This window comes from Microcaecilia unicolor, chromosome 6 (assembly GCF_901765095.1).
Source record: "Microcaecilia unicolor chromosome 6, aMicUni1.1, whole genome shotgun sequence".
In the NCBI taxonomy this organism is placed as follows: domain Eukaryota; kingdom Metazoa; phylum Chordata; class Amphibia; order Gymnophiona; family Siphonopidae; genus Microcaecilia; species Microcaecilia unicolor.
This window is the reverse complement of record NC_044036.1, coordinates 51,956,857-51,975,979: the sequence shown is the minus strand read 5'-3', so window position 1 is coordinate 51,975,979 and position 19,123 is coordinate 51,956,857. Positions and strand designations below refer to the sequence as shown.

Sequence of the window (19,123 nt, the reverse complement as noted above, 5' to 3'; positions counted from 1 at the left end):
GGGTTTGGGGGGCTCAGCAAGCAAGATAAGAGACCAACGATGAGATATGTTCCTGGGAGCATTTATTTGAAGTCCACTGCAGTGCCCCCTAGGGTGTCCCATTGCTCTCCAGGGATGTCTGTGTGGCCAGTCTACTAAGAATGCTGGCTCCTCCACCATCCCAATGGCTTGATTTTGTGCGTTTTTCACTTGGATTTGTTTTTCCGAAAATGGACCAAAAGATAAACACACAGAGGACAAAAACATCTAACAAACAGCCATTTTTGAAAAAAATAAAAAAAAAAGATGTTTTTCTGTGTTGAAAATAGCTTTATTCCCCACTTGAATTTTGGACATTTTTAGCAAAACGTCCAAAGTTGGACTTAGACGTCATATCAAAAATGCCCCGCCACGGAATTTTGTAAGTCTAAGTGTCTGACAATATACTTCCATGTAAGTTTGTAAGTCTATGTACTTTGAAAATGAGCAGCATTGTTTGCATTGCTGCTTTACAGTGCAACTTGGGTCTGTCCTGTGAGTTACATAGGGTAGATGTGTTTTAAGAAAGGATGAGGATTCATTTGTTTAGTTGTAGGACAGAGTGGGGAGGGTAAGCCGGGCTATTATTTGCATGGTACTTCTGTGATGAAGCCTGATATTTGGGGAGTATGTTTTAGGTAGGGAAGAAATTGGGAGGTACAGTTTGAGGCTTTCTTTTTGGAAGTAATTGTATACCACATAGGGCTCTTGGTTCAAATCTAAAAGGTTTGACTAGGGAGCCTAATAATCTTGCACTAGTTCTGTACTGAAGTATAACTTACAAATTTGCCTATTAAATGAGTTTTAACTAATTACAAAACTGAAGAAATTAGCTATCACAATTTCATTTCCTGTTATAATAAAGTAATTTTAAAAATGTGCACTCTGTCAACTTTTGCACATTACATCCTAGCTTCTGCTTCTTGGTAAAAAAGCTCATATATTTCTGGCATTGTGATGCTACAGCACACTCATTTAAAGAAACAAAACCCTTCAAATTATGCCACTTGTAGTTTGGACAGTTTATTATTTTACATTTATACATGCAGTTATTTTGCCTGTCATTTATTCATAATTTCTTAGTACCTAATAATACATTTAAATTAATAAGGGTCCTCTTTACTTGCTGTGAAAGGATGGTCACCACTGGATGCTAAAAAGACCAAGGTCAGATTTGTTTTGACATTTTAACATTTCAAAGTCCTCAGGAGGCATCCACTGATGAGAAGTGCCTCCTACTGACCTCACCTTCAAAGTAAGATATTTCATTTACATTGATTAGAGAGATATGGTAGCCAGTTAGTCCACTTTTAAAGGTAATCAATAGAAATCTAATATAATAATTTGCTCCTCCAACATTCCAATGTGTCTCACTGGGATCATAACCACCTACTGACATCACTCCTCCAACGTTCTCCTCCAACGTTCCAATGTGTGTCACTAGGATTGTAACCACCTGCTGACGTCACTCCTCCAACGTTCTCCGTCCCCCCCTCCCAGTTCCATGGGACCATGGAACTGGGAGGGAGGGACGGAGGGACAGAGGGAGGGGGGACCCTGGAACTTGGAGGGGGGAGGGAGGGAGGGAGGGAGGGGGGCCTGGAACTCGGAGGGAGGTGGAGGGGGCAGGGGAGAGATGCTGCACATGGATGGATGGAGGGGGCAGGGCACAGAAGACGTTGCCTGCATATGGATGAATGCAGGGGACAGAGCATAATGCAGGGGAGGGAGGGGACCCTGAAACTCGGAGGGAGGCAGGGAGGGGATGACCCTGGAACTCGGAGGCAGGGAGGGAGGGAGGGGACGACCCTGGAACTTGGAGGGAGGGAGGGAGACAACAACCCTGGAACTCGGAGCGAGGGAGGGGGGGATGACCCTGGAACTTGGAGGGAGGGAGGGGGGGGGGACAACCCTGGAACTGGGAGGGGGGGGCCCTGGCACACACTTTCATGCTCACACACACACACTCTCTCTCTCACAGACACACTCGCACCCAGTTCACTCTCTCTCTGACACACACTCACACATTCACTCTCTCTCTCTCACACAGTCACTCTCACACACACTCTCTCAAACATACACACTCCGAGGAAAACCTTGCTAGCGCCCGTTTCATTTGTGTCAGAAACGGGCCATTTTTACTAGTAAGTTAAATAAAACATAGAAAAGAAAATAAGATGATACCTTTTTTATTGGACTAACTTAGTACATTTTTGATTAGCTTTCAAAGATAACCCTTCTTCATCAGATCCGAAATAAGCAAATGTTGATAAATAACAGTATATATAACTGAAACATCAAAGCATTTCACTGACAGTCTCACAGGATGAGGGTGGGGTGGTTTAGGTGAGAGACAGGGAGAGCCGGGTGGATGAGGGACAGGAGATATGCATGGTGATAAGAGGATGACAAAGCAGTAGAATTTTATGGTTTATAATGGGCTAGAAAACCCAGATCTTTGTTTCATTTACATTGAAAATTAATGTAAAAAGAAATCCTGAAAAGTTACTGAATCAAGTACAGCCTTATACTAAAAGCAGCAAATGTGGAACATCATCTACCTGATCAAAATGGTGCTTTAAAACTATAACAATGCATATTAAGACTGTTGTAAAAAGCATTGCTCACTCAAGCAGCATGGCTTACAGTAGTTAATTTTACTCTGACAAATGAATGAAGAAGCATTTAAATGCCCTTTGAATGTTTACTTATTTTTGAACTTGGCAATGTGTTCACGAGCTATAATTAGCCTCAGAATCTGAGCAGTACCTTCATAGATCTGAAAAGAGAGAATGAAAACACTCAGAAACAAAGAATGCCTACATAAGTACATAAGAGCTGCCATACTGGAACAGACTGAAGGTCCATCAGGTCCAGTATCCTGTTTCCAGCAGTGGCCAATCCAGGTCACAAGATCCCAAAACAGAATTTAAGGGCAATACAAGATTACAGACAATTTAGAAAGTAATTAAAAACCCGTTTCAAAAATATATTGTGGCTTTAGTTTAGAAACAGATTTATTTTGTAATTCCCAGGAATGTCTGGCTTCTTCTTGTTGCACCTTTTACGGCTCAACAATGGAGAACTGGTATAGTTGACCCCTCTGAACAACCATCCTACATCTGCATGCAAACACAATATTCCCTTTACCTTTCCTCAGAAATAAGAGAGTCTCACATCCTCCTACACCTTGAGGAAATTGTACTTTGATCCCTATCCAACCCACCTTGAATGAAGACGAAAACATCTGCAACCAAAGATCTCACAGGCTTAACCAAGACCCTCCATGAAGAGGTCCTCCCCGAAGAGGAGCATACCCCTTAAAAGGCAGATTACACAGGTGCACCTCAGAGACTATGTTCACCACTCAGCATTTGAGCCAGAGAGAATGACATTCTAAAACTGTCAAACCAGAAAGGTGTAGAGGTTGACCGAGTGATGAGCCAACTCAGGAGATGTTGAGTAGATCCTAGTATGACTAAAGATAGCATTGAAACTAGAGTCAACTAGGTTAAAATTGCCTCTTAAAATTTGAAAATTTAAGGGTTGGTAAATATCTGACTCTCTCAGCAGTTTAATTGCCCATCTTACTCACCTGAAAGATTTTGGCATCTCTCATTAGCTTTTCTACTGGATATTCACTGTTGAATCCATTCCCTCCAAATATCTGGACAGCATCAGAAGCCACCTGGTTCGCAATATCACCAGCAAATGTCTTGGCAACGGATGCATAATATGTATTTCTTCGCCCAGCATCAACTTCCCATGCTGCTCTTTGATAGCTCATTCGTGCCACTTCCACTTTTATTGCCATTTCTGCCAGCATAAAGGACACTGCTTGATGCTAAGATATTAAAATAAAATCAGAGGTAAGTCTGGAGTAAGATATCGAGGAGGACTTCTCTTTATACATAATTGAGAAGAGTGCTAAAAGAGCAAACTGGAATCTTTACAACTATAAAATGTACAGTAAAAGAAATACTCAGGCCTTTGTGACTTTGGATCAAGAACCTTGGGGTTGGGGTCTGTATTAACAAGGCTTTCATCATCCAGGGTGCCTGGTACACGGGGTTTTGTTGACTGAGGGGATGAAAGGGGAAGATAGTTTTACTGGATACACCTTGGATAATACGTACTCAACCTGGACCTTAAATATTTAAGATCATCATTTTTCAATATACTGAACGTTATAAAAATTTCACTCTGGATTGTATTGGGAGTCAATGAAGTACTAGTATTGCCTTTAAGTCTGCTTTATAGAATTAGTTCCTATATGGCTTAGGTGCGGAGGGCTTTGGAGCCTACTATTGCATATTTTCAGGATTCTACAGATTTGTACATTACCTGTTTCCAAGTCAGAAAGATGGCTAAAGTGTCTTGATATTTTCAGAGTTTAGCTGTCTCTAGCTCTCCAATCCTCCCTTCCAGATTGTGGTACTATCCGGCCAGTGGGAAGGCTGCACTAATCACACTTAGGGCTGCCAACGTTTTGGCAGAGAAAAACCAGACACCTGCCCCACCCCAAGTCCTCATACAAATAGAGCTTCCCTTTGAAAATCCAGGTTAGAATGGAGACGTCCACTCCTAAAAATGTACCAGTGTACACACTAGTGGGCCAATGATCAGAAGCAAATACGGGCGCTAGAGGATATTAGCGCCATACAAGCACCTGCATTTCCTACCGCCTCATGATCAGAACCCCCGAGTGCGTGAAACAACGTGCTCGCGGGCTCTGACCACAACTGGCATGGAAATGCATGTTAAACAGGGTTCTTACTACAAGTAGCATGCAAATGCAGTGATTCTCCTCCCTCCCCTCTCCCATGGCCAGCGATTCTCCTCCCTCCCCTCTCCCATGTCCAGCGAGTCTCCTCTCTCCCCTCTCCCATGGCCAGCGATTCTCCTCCCTCCCCTGCCATCCCCTCTCCCATGGCCAGCGAGTCTCCTCCCTCCCCTGCCATCCCCTCTCCCATGGCCAGTGATTCTCCTCCCTCCCCTCTCCCATGGCCAGTGATTCTCCTCCCTCCCCTGCCATCCCCTCTCCCATGGCCAGCGATTCTCCTCCCTCCCCTGCCATCCCCTCTCCCATGGCCAGCGATTCTCCTCCCTCCCCTCTCCCATGTCCAGCGATTCTCCTCCCTCCCCTCTCCCATGGCCAGCGATTCTCCTCCCTCCCCTGCCCTTCCCGCTCCCATGTCAAACTTCCACTCACTCTAAAAATGAAGTTGCAGGCAGCGGTGAACTGGTGGGCGGCGCTAGTAAAAGCAGCAAGCTCGACTCCATCGTCCTTCGCTTCCCTGCTACCCTCTCAGCGTCCCGTCCGCCCTCATGGAAAGGAAATGACATCAGAGGAAGGCGGGATGCATGGGAGCGGGGAGGGCAGGGGAGGGAGGAGAATCACTGACCATGGGAGAGGGGAGGGAGGAGAATCGCTGGCCATGGGAGAGGGGAGGGAGGAGAATCGCTGGCGAGGGGAGGGCAGGGGAGGGAGGAGAATCGCTGTACCTCTGAAAAAAGGTGCCGGTACGCCGTACCGTTGCGTACCAGCACAAAAAAAGCACTGGTTTTAGGAGAGAGTAATACACTCCCTCCGCTTCCAGCACCACCTTGAAAATGGCAGCACAAAACCCGCCCAGTAGCGCATCCCAGGCCCGCTGCAGCTGACCTCCCTTCTACCCCACTTCTTGAAAATGGCTGCTGAGACTTCAAATGGTGGCCTTGCAACACTTCCGCAAAGTCTTGTGAGGCCTCTGCTTGAAGTCTCAGCAGCCATTTTCAAGAAGCAGCAGCAGCAGCAGCAGGGGAGGTCAGCGGCAGCGGGCAAGAAAGAGTGGCGTTCTTTTCTGCCCCAAATAGGCCACTAGACCACCAGGGCTGCAAGGTAGGCCTGGGAGAGGACAGGAGGGGAAGAAGAGAAGGGGGCAAGCTGCTCATGAATGGGAGAGAGAGAGAGAAAGGGCAGCTGCTCGTGGATGGGAGGGAAGGGACAGGAGAGGGGGACATACTGTACATGGAGGGGAGGAAAGGGGAGGGAAAAGGAGGAAATGCAGCACATGGATAGAAGGGGATGGAGTGGAAGGAGGACATGCTGCTCATGGATGTTTGCTTTTTTTGGAAATGCACATCTTTTCTAATTTTGAATTTAGACTAGAGAAGAAAATACAGTTCTGTTTATTTTACAACTATTTTCACTGTTTATAGAATCAGGTGATTTTTGGGAAAAGGTGAATGTGTGGCTGGGGTGGGCCAGCATTTTATTTTTTGTGTCCTCTTTTTTGTCTCTGCAAATATGGTAACCCTAAGTATTCAGTAAAGTTTTGGTTTTGCATAAAATTACAAATCCTTGGTGTGGAGAGTGTTTCCTTTGGAATGAGAGTGAGGTACATTGCTCTTGGACTGTTGGAGTGCTCAATAAACACCCAGCTTATCCCACGGCCTACCGGATTTTTATCTGGCCCCAGCCTGCACCCAAGCTCATGTAAAGAGAAAGACAGGACTGACTATGTGTGAATGAAGTAAAAGTTTGCTTGTGGCCCGGGTGAAGGGGTGCCTGACCCTGAAAGCTAGTCAGAGCCCCAGGACGCTGTGCTGGTGGAAGTGAGACCTGGGTTACATCTTATAGTACAAAATTAGAATTAATCAGTTTCTCACCTCTGCAATCAACTTTCCAAAACTTTTTCTTTCTAACGCGTACTTGGTAGCCTCATCTAGAGCTCTCTGGGCTAGTCCAACAGCAGCAGCTGCTACCTGTAATTTTAGATATATTTTTGTGAAGACACAGTTTTCATTCTTTAAGAAACACAAACCGCCAACCTCTGGTACTTACTTGAGGCCTAGTTCTATCATATGTTTCCATAGAAATTTCATAACCAGCTCCCTCAGCACGTAAGACATTCTCTGCAGGTACCCGCACATCTTCAAAAACTATTCCTCTAGTATCCGAACAGCGCTGGCCCATGTTTAACTCCTGAAAGGGAGCACATAGAAACTAACAAATAAGTGGCAAAACCCCTCCCCCCCCCCCCCCCCCCCCCCCCACACACATATACATCAAAATATACCCACAAGCAGCAGTTATTGAAAATAATATCCTGGGGCTAGCCTGGTAACTCAGCTCTGTGACCCCAGATGCTAGAGGAGATGGGATACTAACTGCACTGGCACTGAAGATGGCCTGGCAGTAGAAGGCTCTGAACTTGAAGCACTGAGGCCCTGATGATCAAAGGCAAATGTGGGTGCTAGAGGCCACTAGCTTTTACCTTGGTACATATGATCAGAGGGATCTGGCGAGGCAAACAGTGCCTGCGCCAGGCAATAGCGCAAAGCTCATTTAAATTAGATTTAAATGAGCTCTGCGGTATTCTGCCCCTATGATCAGAAAACAGCACTCAGATCATAGGAGCGGAATAGTACCTTAACCCTATGCAAGCTCAGAGCTGGCGTTAGGGTTAAGGGTCCCTCTATTCCCGCTCCCACCCTTCCCCGTCCAAAGTCAGTCAGCCTGGGCTGACACCGTGTCCTGGGGGTCCATTGGACCACTGGACCCCCCCTCCCCCATTGCCAATGCCTCCCCAGACAGCGACACGGAGAGCTGGAGATCTGGTAGATTTCTACTCCCCCCAACCCCCCAAAACCCCTGGTGGCTCAGTGGGCTGCAAACACAACCCCCTCATCCTGATGGTCTAGCAGTCCCTCCCTCCATACCTCCTCTTCCAGCACCGACTCCAAAATGGCGGCACCCTGTCCTGCCCTTATATGGTAGGGAAGTCCCGCCCAGCTTTTCCCAGGATGCACTGGGCAGGGCGCCGCCATTTTGGAGGCGGCACTGAAAAAGGAGGGAGTGCTACTCCCTTCTCCATCATACAGAGGTACAGGGGGGAGGGGGCCGCTAGACCACTAGGATGGGGGGGATTTGTGTTTGCAGCCTACTGGGCCACCAGGGATCTTTTTGGATCTCCAAACCCCCTTTGCCCTTGTGTCTGTGGGAGGGGGGGGGGCTTGAGGGGCACTAGGCTTTAGCAATGGGGGGGGTCTGAGGGTCCCATGGACCCTCCATCTCCTGTGTTAGACAGGTCCGGGCCGTCAAACAAAAGTGTGGGAGGTTGCGTTCAGGCACAATTCTCCCCCACTTTCCCCGGATGCTTGATGCTAATAACGTGCTTACATTTGCATGTTATTAGCATCGATCATTGGGGAGTTAATTCCCCGTGCTGGTCCGGTGCTATTTTTAGGGCACTGTTTTGGAATAACGCGTGGAATTGATCATCGGGGCCTCAGAGGATGGAGTATGCTCTAGGGCACTGCTAGAACCCTTGGGGACTGGCATCTGCCCCAGAGCAGGTTAGCATCATCCAGATGCCTTCTTCATCACTCTCAGCCCTCCTCTCATCACCTCATGTGAATCAGATCCTACTTTAATCACCATGAACTCCCCAATCGTCCAGACCTATGGACAGAGAGTTATAAAATGGAGTCATTTAATACGTAAAAACAGAGCAAGATACAAATAATGTAAAGCTTAGCTACTGAGGTCATGCATTACAGTGAGCACATGACAAAGTGCGTTCCCACAGCATTCCTCATATTCATTTACATTAAACATGCAAACAGCCTTGGCCTCATGAATGACGTTTTCACTGCCTGCTGTATATTGTCTGTGTGCAATCCCAGATTGGCATGCTTATTCCCTAACAGGCCCATGGGGTGGATGCCTTTTGCACATTGCACATATGCCCTGGGATGTGTTTTTTCTAATGAACTCCCCACTCCCTAAAGGGAGACGTTTTTGAGACACAGGAGAGGGAAACTCTGGTCAAAGTGATTTTAAAAGGCAGATTTATTCTCCCTGGTTGGAGTAAAATCCAGAGAGAGAGAGAGAGAGAGAGCAAAGTTGCCAATTCAGCGGTAAAATCACAGAATTGAGCTATTTCCCATGCCTCCCCATGGGGTTTTTTTTTTAACACCCACGGGTCACAGCTTTTTGGGCTATTTTTTGCTGGGTTGGGCGATTTTTAATTGCTGTGGCCTATAGGCTGGCTGCTCCTTTACTGATCATCTTCCTATTGGTCCTAATTGGACCAATAGGAGGTGAGATCTGGGCCTTTTTAAGCTGCACCGGCATGCGCCTTTTTTCTCTGTCTCTCTCACGTGGCCTGTGCTACCCCAGCCACGGCAGCTGCATAAATGGAACGGAGGCGAGGTGACTGCGAGGCAGGCCGCAAGAGACTCAGCTGAGAGGTACCCACCTCTACCACCGGCTGCCTTTCAGGTGCTGTGGAGGACTTGCAGCTCATCTGCATATCCTTACAGCCTTCTCCGGGGTGACACCCAGGTCCACCCCGATCCACTCAGGGCCTCCGCTGTAGGTGCCGCACGCCTAACGGCGCGTGGGGCATTTTTCTCTTTGTATCTAATCTTTTTCCAGTTGCTAAAGTACCTTAATCATTTATGGCCCCTATTCACATTCTCTTCCTAGCTCTGTCCCTTCCTAATCTTTTCCCTCACCCCCTACCTCTCTCCGCTACAGGAACTCACTTCCCATCCATTGACTTCATCACCTCACCTTCTCTCCTACCCTCTTCCTCCCTCTTGGCTTTTAATCTCCGTCTCTTTCTTCCCTCCATTTTGCCTTCCCCATTCCACCTAAATACCTCTCGCCTTCGACGCCTTCGTGGCCACACCTCTCCTACTCTCCTCCGCTCTCTTTTACTCCTTCTCTTACTCTCAGCTGGTGACATCAATCCCAATCCTGGCCCTCCTCACCAACTATTATCCAAACTCTACAGATCTCACCGTGACCTCTCTAACCTCATCTCTATTCCTCTACTCCCCTCCTCTTCTCTGCCCTTCTCTTGCGCCCTATGGAATGCCCGCTCTATCTGTAACAAACTCCCCTATATCCAGGACCTCTTTATCTCGCGTCACCTCCATCTGCTCGCCATAACAGAAACCTGGCTCTGCCCTGATGACTCTGCTTCAGTCGCAGCCCTGTGCCATGGCGGTTATCTATTTTCACATACTCCTCGCTCTGCTGGCCGTGGGGGCGGTGTTGGACTACTTCTCTCTCCCTCCTCCAGATTTCAACCCCTTCTTCCACCTCAATCTCACTGTTTTTCCTCCTTTGAAGTCCACTCTATCCGCCTTTTCTCTCCTCTGCCTCTTCGAATAGCGGTCATTTATCGTCCCCCTGATAAGTCCCTTTCATCCTTTCTCAGTGACTTTGATGCCTGGCTTGCCTTCTTCCATGATCCTTCCTCCCCCTCTCTCATCCTTGGTGACTTTAATATTCCTGCTAATGATCCTTCCAACTCTTATATTTCCAAGTTACTCGCTTTAACGTCGTCCTTTAATCTCCAACTATGCTCCACCTCCCCCACTCATCAAAATGGTCACTGTCTTGATCTCATCTTCTCCTCCAACTGTTCACCCTCTAGTTTCCTTGCCTCCGATCTTCCCCTCTCTGATCACCATCTTATAACTTTCACACTTAAATCTCCTCCCTCCCAGTCCCGTCCTATCCTATCTAATTTATCTAGGAATCTTCACGACATTGACCCTTCATCTCTATCCTCCCATGTTTCAAACCTCCTCTCTACTGTGGCACCATCCACGTCTGTCAACGAGGCTGTTTCTTCTTACAACAATACTCTATCCTCTGCCTTAGACACTCTTGCACCTTTGATGACCCGCCCTGTAAGGCGTACAAAACCCCAACCTTGGCTGACTTCTAATATCCGCTACCTACGTTCCTGTACCCGCTCCGCCGAACGCCTCTGGCGGAAATCTCGGGCCCTTGCTGATTTCTTACACTTTAAGTTCATGCTGACCTCCTTCCAATCTGCTCTTTTACGTGCCAAACAGGATTATTATATCCAACTGACCAACTCTCTTGGCTCTAATCCTCGACTTCTCTTCACCACATTGAACTCTCTCCTCAAGGTGCCCCCTCCCCCAACTCCCCCTTCATTCTCTCCTCAGACCCTTGCTGAATTCTTTCACAACAAGGTTCAAAAGATAAACCTTGCTTTCTCTACCTCACCAGCTCTCCCTCCACTAGTCCGTTCCCCTCTCTCTCCTTCCCCTCATTCCCTTTCCTCCTTTCCTGAAGTTACTATTGAGGAAACTACACTTCTCCTTTCTTCCTCAAAATGTACCACCTGTTCCTCTGATCCCATTCCCACCCACCTTCTTAATGCCATCTCTCCTACTCTTATTCCTTTTATCTGTCACATTCTCAACCTCTCACTTTCCACTGCGACTGTCCCTGCTTCCTTTAAACATGCTGTGGTCACACCTCTCCTTAAGAAGCCTTCACTTGACCCTACTTGTCCCTCTAATTACCGACCCATCTCCCTCCTTCCTTTTCTCTCCAAATTACTTGAGCGTGCTGTTCACCGCCGCTGCCTTGATTTTCTCTCCTCACATGCTATTCTTGACCCATTACAATCTGGTTTTCGCCCTCTCCACTCAACTGAAACTGCGCTTACTAAAGTCTCCAATGACCTATTACTGGCTAAATCCAGAGGTCAATATTCCATCCTCATTCTTCTTGATCTTTCCGCTGCTTTTGACACTGTCGATCACAGCATACTTCTCGATACCCTGTCCTCACTTGGATTCCAGGGCTCTGTCCTTTCCTGGTTCTCTTCCTACCTCTCCCTCCGCACCTTTAGTGTTCACTCTGGTGGATCCTCTTCTACTTCTATCCCTCTGCCTGTCGGTGTACCTCAGGGTTCTGTTCTCGGTCCCCTCCTCTTTTCTATCTACACTTCTTCCCTTGGTTCATTAATCTCATCCCATGGCTTTTCCTACCACCTCTATGCTGATGACTCCCAAATCTACCTTTCTACCCCTGATATCTCACCTTGCATCCAAACCAAAGTTTCAGCGTGCTTGTCTGACATTGCTGCCTGGATGTCTCAACGCCACCTGAAATTAAATATGACCAAAACCGAGCTTCTCATTTTCCCCCCCAAACCCACCTCCCCGCTCCCCCCGTTTTCTATTTCTGTTGATGGCTCTCTCATTCTCCCTGTCTCCTCAGCTCGAAACCTTGGGGTCATCTTTGACTCTTCTCTCTCCTTCTCTGCTCATATCCAGCAGACCACCAAGACCTGTCGTTTCTTTCTTTACAACATCCGTAAAATCCGCCCCTTTCTTTCCGAGCACTCTACCAAAACCCTCATCCACACACTTGTCACCTCTCGTTTAGACTACTGCAATCTGCTTCTTGCTGGCCTCCCACTTAGTCACCTCTCCCCTCTCCAGTCGGTTCAAAACTCTGCTGCCCGTCTCATCTTCCGCCAGGGTCGCTTTACTCATACTACCCCTCTCCTCAAGACCCTTCACTGGCTCCCTATCCGTTTTCGCATCCTGTTCAAACTTCTTCTACTAACCTATAAATGTATTCACTCTGCTGCTCCCCAGTATCTCTCCACACTCGTCCTTCCCTACACCCCTTCCCGTGCACTCCGCTCCATGGATAAATCCTTCTTATCTGTTCCCTTCTCCACTACTGCCAACTCCAGACTTCGCGCCTTCTATCTCGCTGCACCCTACACCTGGAATAAACTTCCTGAGCCCCTACGTCTTGCCCCATCCTTGGCCACCTTTAAATCTAGACTGAAAACCCACCTCTTTAACATTGCTTTTGACTCGTAACCACTTGTAACCACTCGCCTCCACCTACCCTCCTCTCTTCCTTCCCGTTCACATTAATTGATTTGATTTGCTTACTTTATTTATTTTTTGTCTATTAGATTGTAAGCTCTTTGAGCAGGGACTGTCTTTCTTCTATGTTTGTACAGCGCTGCGTACGCCTTGTAGCGCTATAGAAATGCTAAATAGTAGTAGTAGTAAGAGACATGTCGGTCGGGATGGTGTTGGCTCTGGTGGTGGGTCCCCTCCTGATCTGAGTCAGAGAGCAGATCATCAGGAGAGGGGGACCTGCGGCAACCACCAGAGAGGAGGACGGAGGCAGAAGACAGGACAGCGGTACAGTAAGTGACTCTGGGAGGAGATGGAGGGAGCTGGAGCGGACCAGCTATGAGCTGCTGCATCCACGTTGTCATGCTTTATTGTTGGTAGCATTTTTATTTAATCTCACTTATATTTTCAAACATGCCAGCTTGTGCAGCACACAGATGTACATAGAGGAAGTATAATAACAGAATAACTTTTCATAGGTAAAGCAGTAATTTGTTATAAATCGTAATCAGTGTGTCATTTGGAGGGGCTGGTTATAGGGACACCCTAGCACGCGCTGAATTGTGAATAGATTTTTTTCTCCTGGTAAAGGGCCACTAAAACAGACATCATGTTATGAGAATCAGGTGCTCAACATTCGAAGTTTCTATCTATCTATTTATTTATTTATTTATTTATAACATTTCTATCACACACTAAACATGATTTAGGTTGAAACCTAGGAACATGTAAAATCTTTTTTTTCCTGTGCCTAGATTAAAAGAGAGAGAGATGGTTTGTGGTGGAAATTTGCTCCTTTTGTTTTGTGGGTGGCTGGATGGATGGATTATGAATTTGTACTAGTTATGATTATGATGCTGCTGCTGCTGATTATGGTGCTGATTGTGTTAATTATGCTGATGCTGATTCTGATTCTGATGATTCTGATTATGCTGCTGCTGCAAGTTATTAAATTAACCCTTTCCTTCTTAGGGACGATTCTTTGTGACTAAATTTGCCTTACAGGTTCTTCAGATTTCACATGAAGACAACAGCTCCAGAATCAGGAAAGTTTTACTTTTCTTCTCTATCTTTCTACCTTTGTTCCTCTATATCAGTGGCATACCAAGGGGGGGCGGTGGGGGCGGTCCACCCTGGGTGCATGTCGCTGGGGGGGGGTGCTGCGCGCCTGTTGGCTCCAAGTCCGCTCGTTCTCTCCCTGCTGTTCCCTCTGCGCGGAACAGGTTACTTCCTGTTCCGGGGCAGAGGGAGCAGCAGGGAGGGAACAAGCGGACTCGGAGCTAACAGGCGTGCGGCACCCCGCGCTGCACCCGGGGGGGGGTGTAGTTTCACCGTGGGGGGGGGGGCACATCGGCAATCCGCCCCGGGTGTCAGCCAGGCTAGGAACGCCACTGCTCTATATGCCTCTAAAGCGAATGCTACATACCTGTAGAAGGTATTCTCCGAGGACAGCAGGCTGATTGTTCTCACTGATGGGTGACGTCCACAGCAGCCCCTCCAATTAGAAACTTCACTAGCAAAGGCCTTTGCTAGTCCTCACGCACCAATGCGCACCGCGCATGCGCGGCCGTCTTCCCGCCCGAACCGGCTCGTGTTCGTCAGTCCCATATGTAGCAAGACAAAGACAAGGGAAGACACAACTCCAAAGGGGAGGCGGGCGGGTTTGTGAGAACAATCAGCCTGCTGTCCTCGGAGAATACCTTCTACAGGTATGTAGCATTCGCTTTCTCCGAGGACAAGCAGGCTGCTTGTTCTCACTGATGGGGTATCCCTAGCCCCCAGGCTCACTCAAAACAACAAACATGGTCAATTGGGCCTCGCAACGGCGAGGACATAACTGAGATTGACCTAACAATTTATCCAACTAACTGAGAGTGTAGCCTGGAACAGAATAAACATGGGCCTAGGGGGGTGGAGTTGGATTCTAAACCCCGAACAGATTCTGAAGCACTGACTGCCCGAACCGACTGTCACGTCGGGTATCCTGCTGCAGGCAGTAATGAGATGTGAATGTGTGGACAGATGACCACGTCGCAGCTTTGCAGATCTCTTCAATAGTGGCTGACTTCAAGTGGGCTACCGACGCTGCCATGTCTCTAATATTATGAGCCGTGACATGACCCTCAAGAGCCAGCCCAGCCTGGGCGTAAGTGAAGGAAATGCAATCTGCTAGCCAATTGGATATGGTGCGTTTCCCCACAGCCAATCCCCTCCTGTTGGGATCAAAAGAAACAAACAATTGGGCGGACTGTCTGTTGGGCTGTGTCCGCTCCAGATAGAAGGCCAATGCTCTCTTGCAGTCCAATGTGTGCAGCTGACGTTCAGCAGGGCAGGAATGAGGACGGGGAAAGAATGTTGGCAAGACAATTGACTGGTTCAGATGGAACTCCGACACAACCTTTGGCAAGAACTTAGGGTGAGTGCGGAGGACTACTCTGTTATGATGAAATTTGGTGTAAGGGGCCTGGGCTACCAGGGCCTGAAGCTCACTGACTCTACGAGCTGAAGTAACTGCCACCAAGAAAATGACCTTCCAGGTCAAGTACTTCAGATGGCAGGAGTTCAGTGGCTCAAAAGGAGGTTTTATCAGCTGGGAGAGAACGACATTGAGATCCCATGACACTGTAGGAGGTTTGACAGTGGGCTTTGACAAAAGCAAACCTCTCATGAAGCGAACAACTAAAGGCTGTCCTGAGATCGGCTTACCTTCCACACGGTAATGGTATGCACTGATTGCACTAAGGTGAACCCTTACAGAGTTGGTCTTGAGACCAGACTCAGACAAGTGCAGAAGGTTCATTAATCTCATCCCATGGCTTTTCCTACCATCTCTATACTGATGACTCCCAAATCTACCTTTCTACCCCTGATATCTCACCTTGCATCCAAACCAAAGTTTCAGCGTGCTTGTCTGACATTGCTGCCTGGATGTCTCAGCGCCACCTGAAATTAAATATGACCAAAACCAAGCTTCTCATTTTCCCCCCCAAACCCACCTCCCCGCTCCCCCCGTTTTCTATTTCTGTTGATGGCTCTCTCATTCTCCCTGTCTCCTCAGCTCGAAACCTTGGGGTCATCTTTGACTCTTCTCTCTCCTTCTCTGCTCATATCCAGCAGACCGCCAAGACCTGTCGTTTCTTTCTTTACAACATCCATAAAATCCGCCCCTTTCTTTCCGAGCACTCTACCAAAACCCTCATCCACACCCTTGTCACCTCTCGTTTAGACTACTGCAATCTGCTTCTTGCTGGCCTCCCACTTAGTCACCTCTCCCCTCTCCAGTCGGTTCAAACTCTGCTGCCCGTCTCATCTTCCGCCAGGGTCGCTTTACTCATACTACCCCTCTCCTCAAGACCCTTCACTGGCTCCCTATCCGTTTTCGCATCCTGTTCAAACTTCTTCTACTAACCTATAAATGTATTCACTCTGCTGCTCCCCAGTATCTCTCCACACTCGTCCTTCCCTACACCCCTTCCCGTGCACTCCGCTCCATGGATAAATCCTTCTTATCTGTTCCCTTCTCCACTACTGCCAACTCCAGACTTCGCGCCTTCTGTCTCGCTGCACCCTACGCCTGGAATAAACTTCCTGAGCCCCTACGTCTTGCCCCATCCTTGGCCACCTTTAAATCTAGACTGAAAGCCCACCTCTTTAACATTGCCTTTGACTCGTAACCACTTGTAACCACTCGCCTCCACCTACCCTCCTCTTTTCCTTCCCGTTCACATTAATTGATTTGATTTGCTTATTTTTTATTTTTTGTCTATTAGATTGTAAGCTCTTTGAGCAGGGACTGTATTTCTTCTATGTTTGTGCAGCGCTGCGTATGCCTTGTAGCGCTATAGAAATGCTAAATAGTAGTAGTAGTAGTAGGTATTCAAGCAGGGTCTGTGTAGGACAAGAGCAAGGATCTAGGGCCTTGCTGTCACACCAGACGGCAAACCTCCTCCATAGAAAGAAGTAACTCCTCTTAGTGGAATCTTTCCTGGAAGCAAGCAAGATGCGGGAGACACCCTCTGACAGACCCAAAGAGGCAAAGTCTACGCTCTCAACATCCAGGCCGTGAGAGCCAGAGACTGGAGGTTGGGATGCAGAAGCGCCCCTTCGTCCTGTGTGATGAGGGTCGGAAAACACTCCAATCTCCACGGTTCTTCGAAGGATAACTCCAGAAGAAGAGGGAACCAGATCTGACGCGGCCAAAAAGGAGCAATCAGAATCATGGTGCCTCGGTCTTGCTTGAGTTTCAACAAAGTCTTCCCGACCAGAGGTATGGGAGGATAAGCATACAGCAGACCTTCCCCCCAGTCCAGGAGGAAGGCATCCGATGCCAGTCTGCTGTGGGCCTGAAGCCTGGAACAGAACTGAGGGACTTTGTGGTTGGCTTGAGATGCAAAGAGATCTACCAAGGGGGTGCCCCACACCTGGAAGATCTGGCGCACTACTCTGGAGTTGAGCGACCACTCGTGAGGTTGCATAATCCTGCTCAACCTGTCGGCCAGACTGTTGTTTACGCCTCCCAGATATGTGGCTTGGAGCACAATGCCGTGACGGTGAGCCCAGAGCCACATGCTGACGGCTTCCTGACACAGGGGGCGAGATCCGGTGCCCCCCTGCTTGTTGATGTAATACATGGCAACCTGGTTGTCTGTCTGAATTTGGATAATTTGGTGGGACAGCCGATCTCTGAAAGCCTTCAGAGCGTTCCAGGCCGCTCGTAACTCCAGGAGATTGATCTGCAGATCACGTTCCTGGAGGGACCAGCTTCCCTGGGTGTGAAGCCCATCGACATGAGCTCCCCACCCCAGGAGAGACGCATCCGTAGTCAGCACTTTTTGTGGCTGAGGAATTTGGAAAGGACGTCCCAGAGTCAAATTGGACCAAATAGTCCACCAATACAGGGATTTGAGAAAACTCGTGGACAGGTGGATAACGTCTTCTAGATCCCCAGCAGCCTGAAACCACTGGGAAGCTAGGGTCCATTGAGCAGATCTCATGTGAAGGCGGGCCACGGGAGTCACATGAACTGTGGAGGCCATGTGGCCCAGCAATCTCAACATCTGCCGAGCTGTGATCTGCTGGGACGCTCGCACCCGCGAGACGAGGGACAACAAGTTGTTGGCTCTTGTCTCTGGGAGATAGGCATGAGCCGTCCAAGAATCCAGCAGAGCTCCTATGAATTCGAGTCTCTGTACTGGAAGAAGATGGGACTTTGGATAATTTATCAGAAACCCCAGTAGCTCCAGGAGGCGAATAGTCATCTGCATGGACTGTAGTGCTCCTGCCTCGGATGTGTTCTTCACCAGCCAATCGTCAAGATAGGGGAACACGTGTACTCCCAGCCTGCGAAGCGCCACTGCTACTACAGCTAAGCACTTCGTGAACACTCTGGGCGCAGAGGCGAGCCCAAAGGGTAGCACACAGTACTGGAAGTGACGTGTGCCCAGCTGAAATTGCAGATACTGCCTGTGAGCTGGCAGTATCGGGATGTGTGTGTAGGCGTCCTTCAAGTCCAGAGAGCATAGCCAGTCGTTTTCCTGAATCATGGGAAGAAGGGTGCCCAGGGAAAGCATCCTGAACTTTTCCTTTACCAGATATTTGTTCAGGGCCCTTAGGTCTAGGATGGGACACATCCCCCCTGTTTTCTTTTCCACAAGGAAGTACCGGGAATAGAATCCCAGCCCTTCTTGCCCGGATGGCACGGGCTTGACTGCATTGGCGCTGAGAAGGGCGGAGAGTTCCTCTGCAAGTACCTGCTTGTGCTGGAAGCTGTAAGACTGAGCTCCCGGTGGGCAATTTGGAGGCTTGGAGGCCAAATTGAGGGTGTATCCGTGCCAGACTATTTGAAGAACCTACCGATCGGAGGTTATGAGAGGCCACCTTTGGTGAAAAACTTTCATCCTCCCCCGACCGGCAGATCGCCCGGCACTGACACGTTGATGTCGGCTATGCTCTGCTGGAGCCAGTCAAAAGCTCGCCCCTTGCTTTTGCTGGGGAGCCGAGGGGCCTTGCTGAGGCGCACACTGCTGATGAGAGCGCGCGCGCTGGGGCTTAGCCTGGGCCGCAGGCTGTCGAGAAGGAGGATTGTACCTACGCTTACCAGAAGAGTAGGGAACAGTCTTCCTTCCCCCATAAAAATGTCTACCTGTGGAGGTAGAAGCTGAAGGCTGCCAGCGGGAGAACTTGTCGAAAGCGGTATCCCGCTAGTGGAGCTGCTCTACCACCTGTTCGACCTTCTCTCCAAAAATATTGTCCGCACGGCAAGGCAAGTCCGCAATCCGCTGCTGAATCCTATTCTCCAGGTCGGAGGCACGCAGCCATGAGAGTCTGCGCATCACCACACCTTGAGCAGCGGCCCTGGACGCAACATCAAAGGTATCATATACCCCTCTGGCCAGGAATT

General features: G+C 48.6%; 1 protein-coding gene across 1 annotated transcript in view; it reads right to left on the bottom strand.

Annotated features, from left to right (window-relative positions):
* Window positions 1-2,411: 2,411 nt before the first annotated feature.
* Window positions 2,412-19,123, bottom strand: part of LOC115471651 (medium-chain specific acyl-CoA dehydrogenase, mitochondrial-like) — a 78,054-nt gene continuing 61,342 nt past the window's right edge. Inside the window, exons 9-12 of the mRNA XM_030205400.1 lie at window positions 6,845-6,985; window positions 6,670-6,765; window positions 3,614-3,862; window positions 2,412-2,797 (exon numbers count right to left, since the gene is read on the bottom strand). Coding sequence (XP_030061260.1) covers window positions 2,723-2,797; window positions 3,614-3,862; window positions 6,670-6,765; window positions 6,845-6,985 — 561 coding nt within the window. The 3' untranslated portion in view covers window positions 2,412-2,722. The remainder of the gene's footprint in view (window positions 2,798-3,613; window positions 3,863-6,669; window positions 6,766-6,844; window positions 6,986-19,123) is intronic.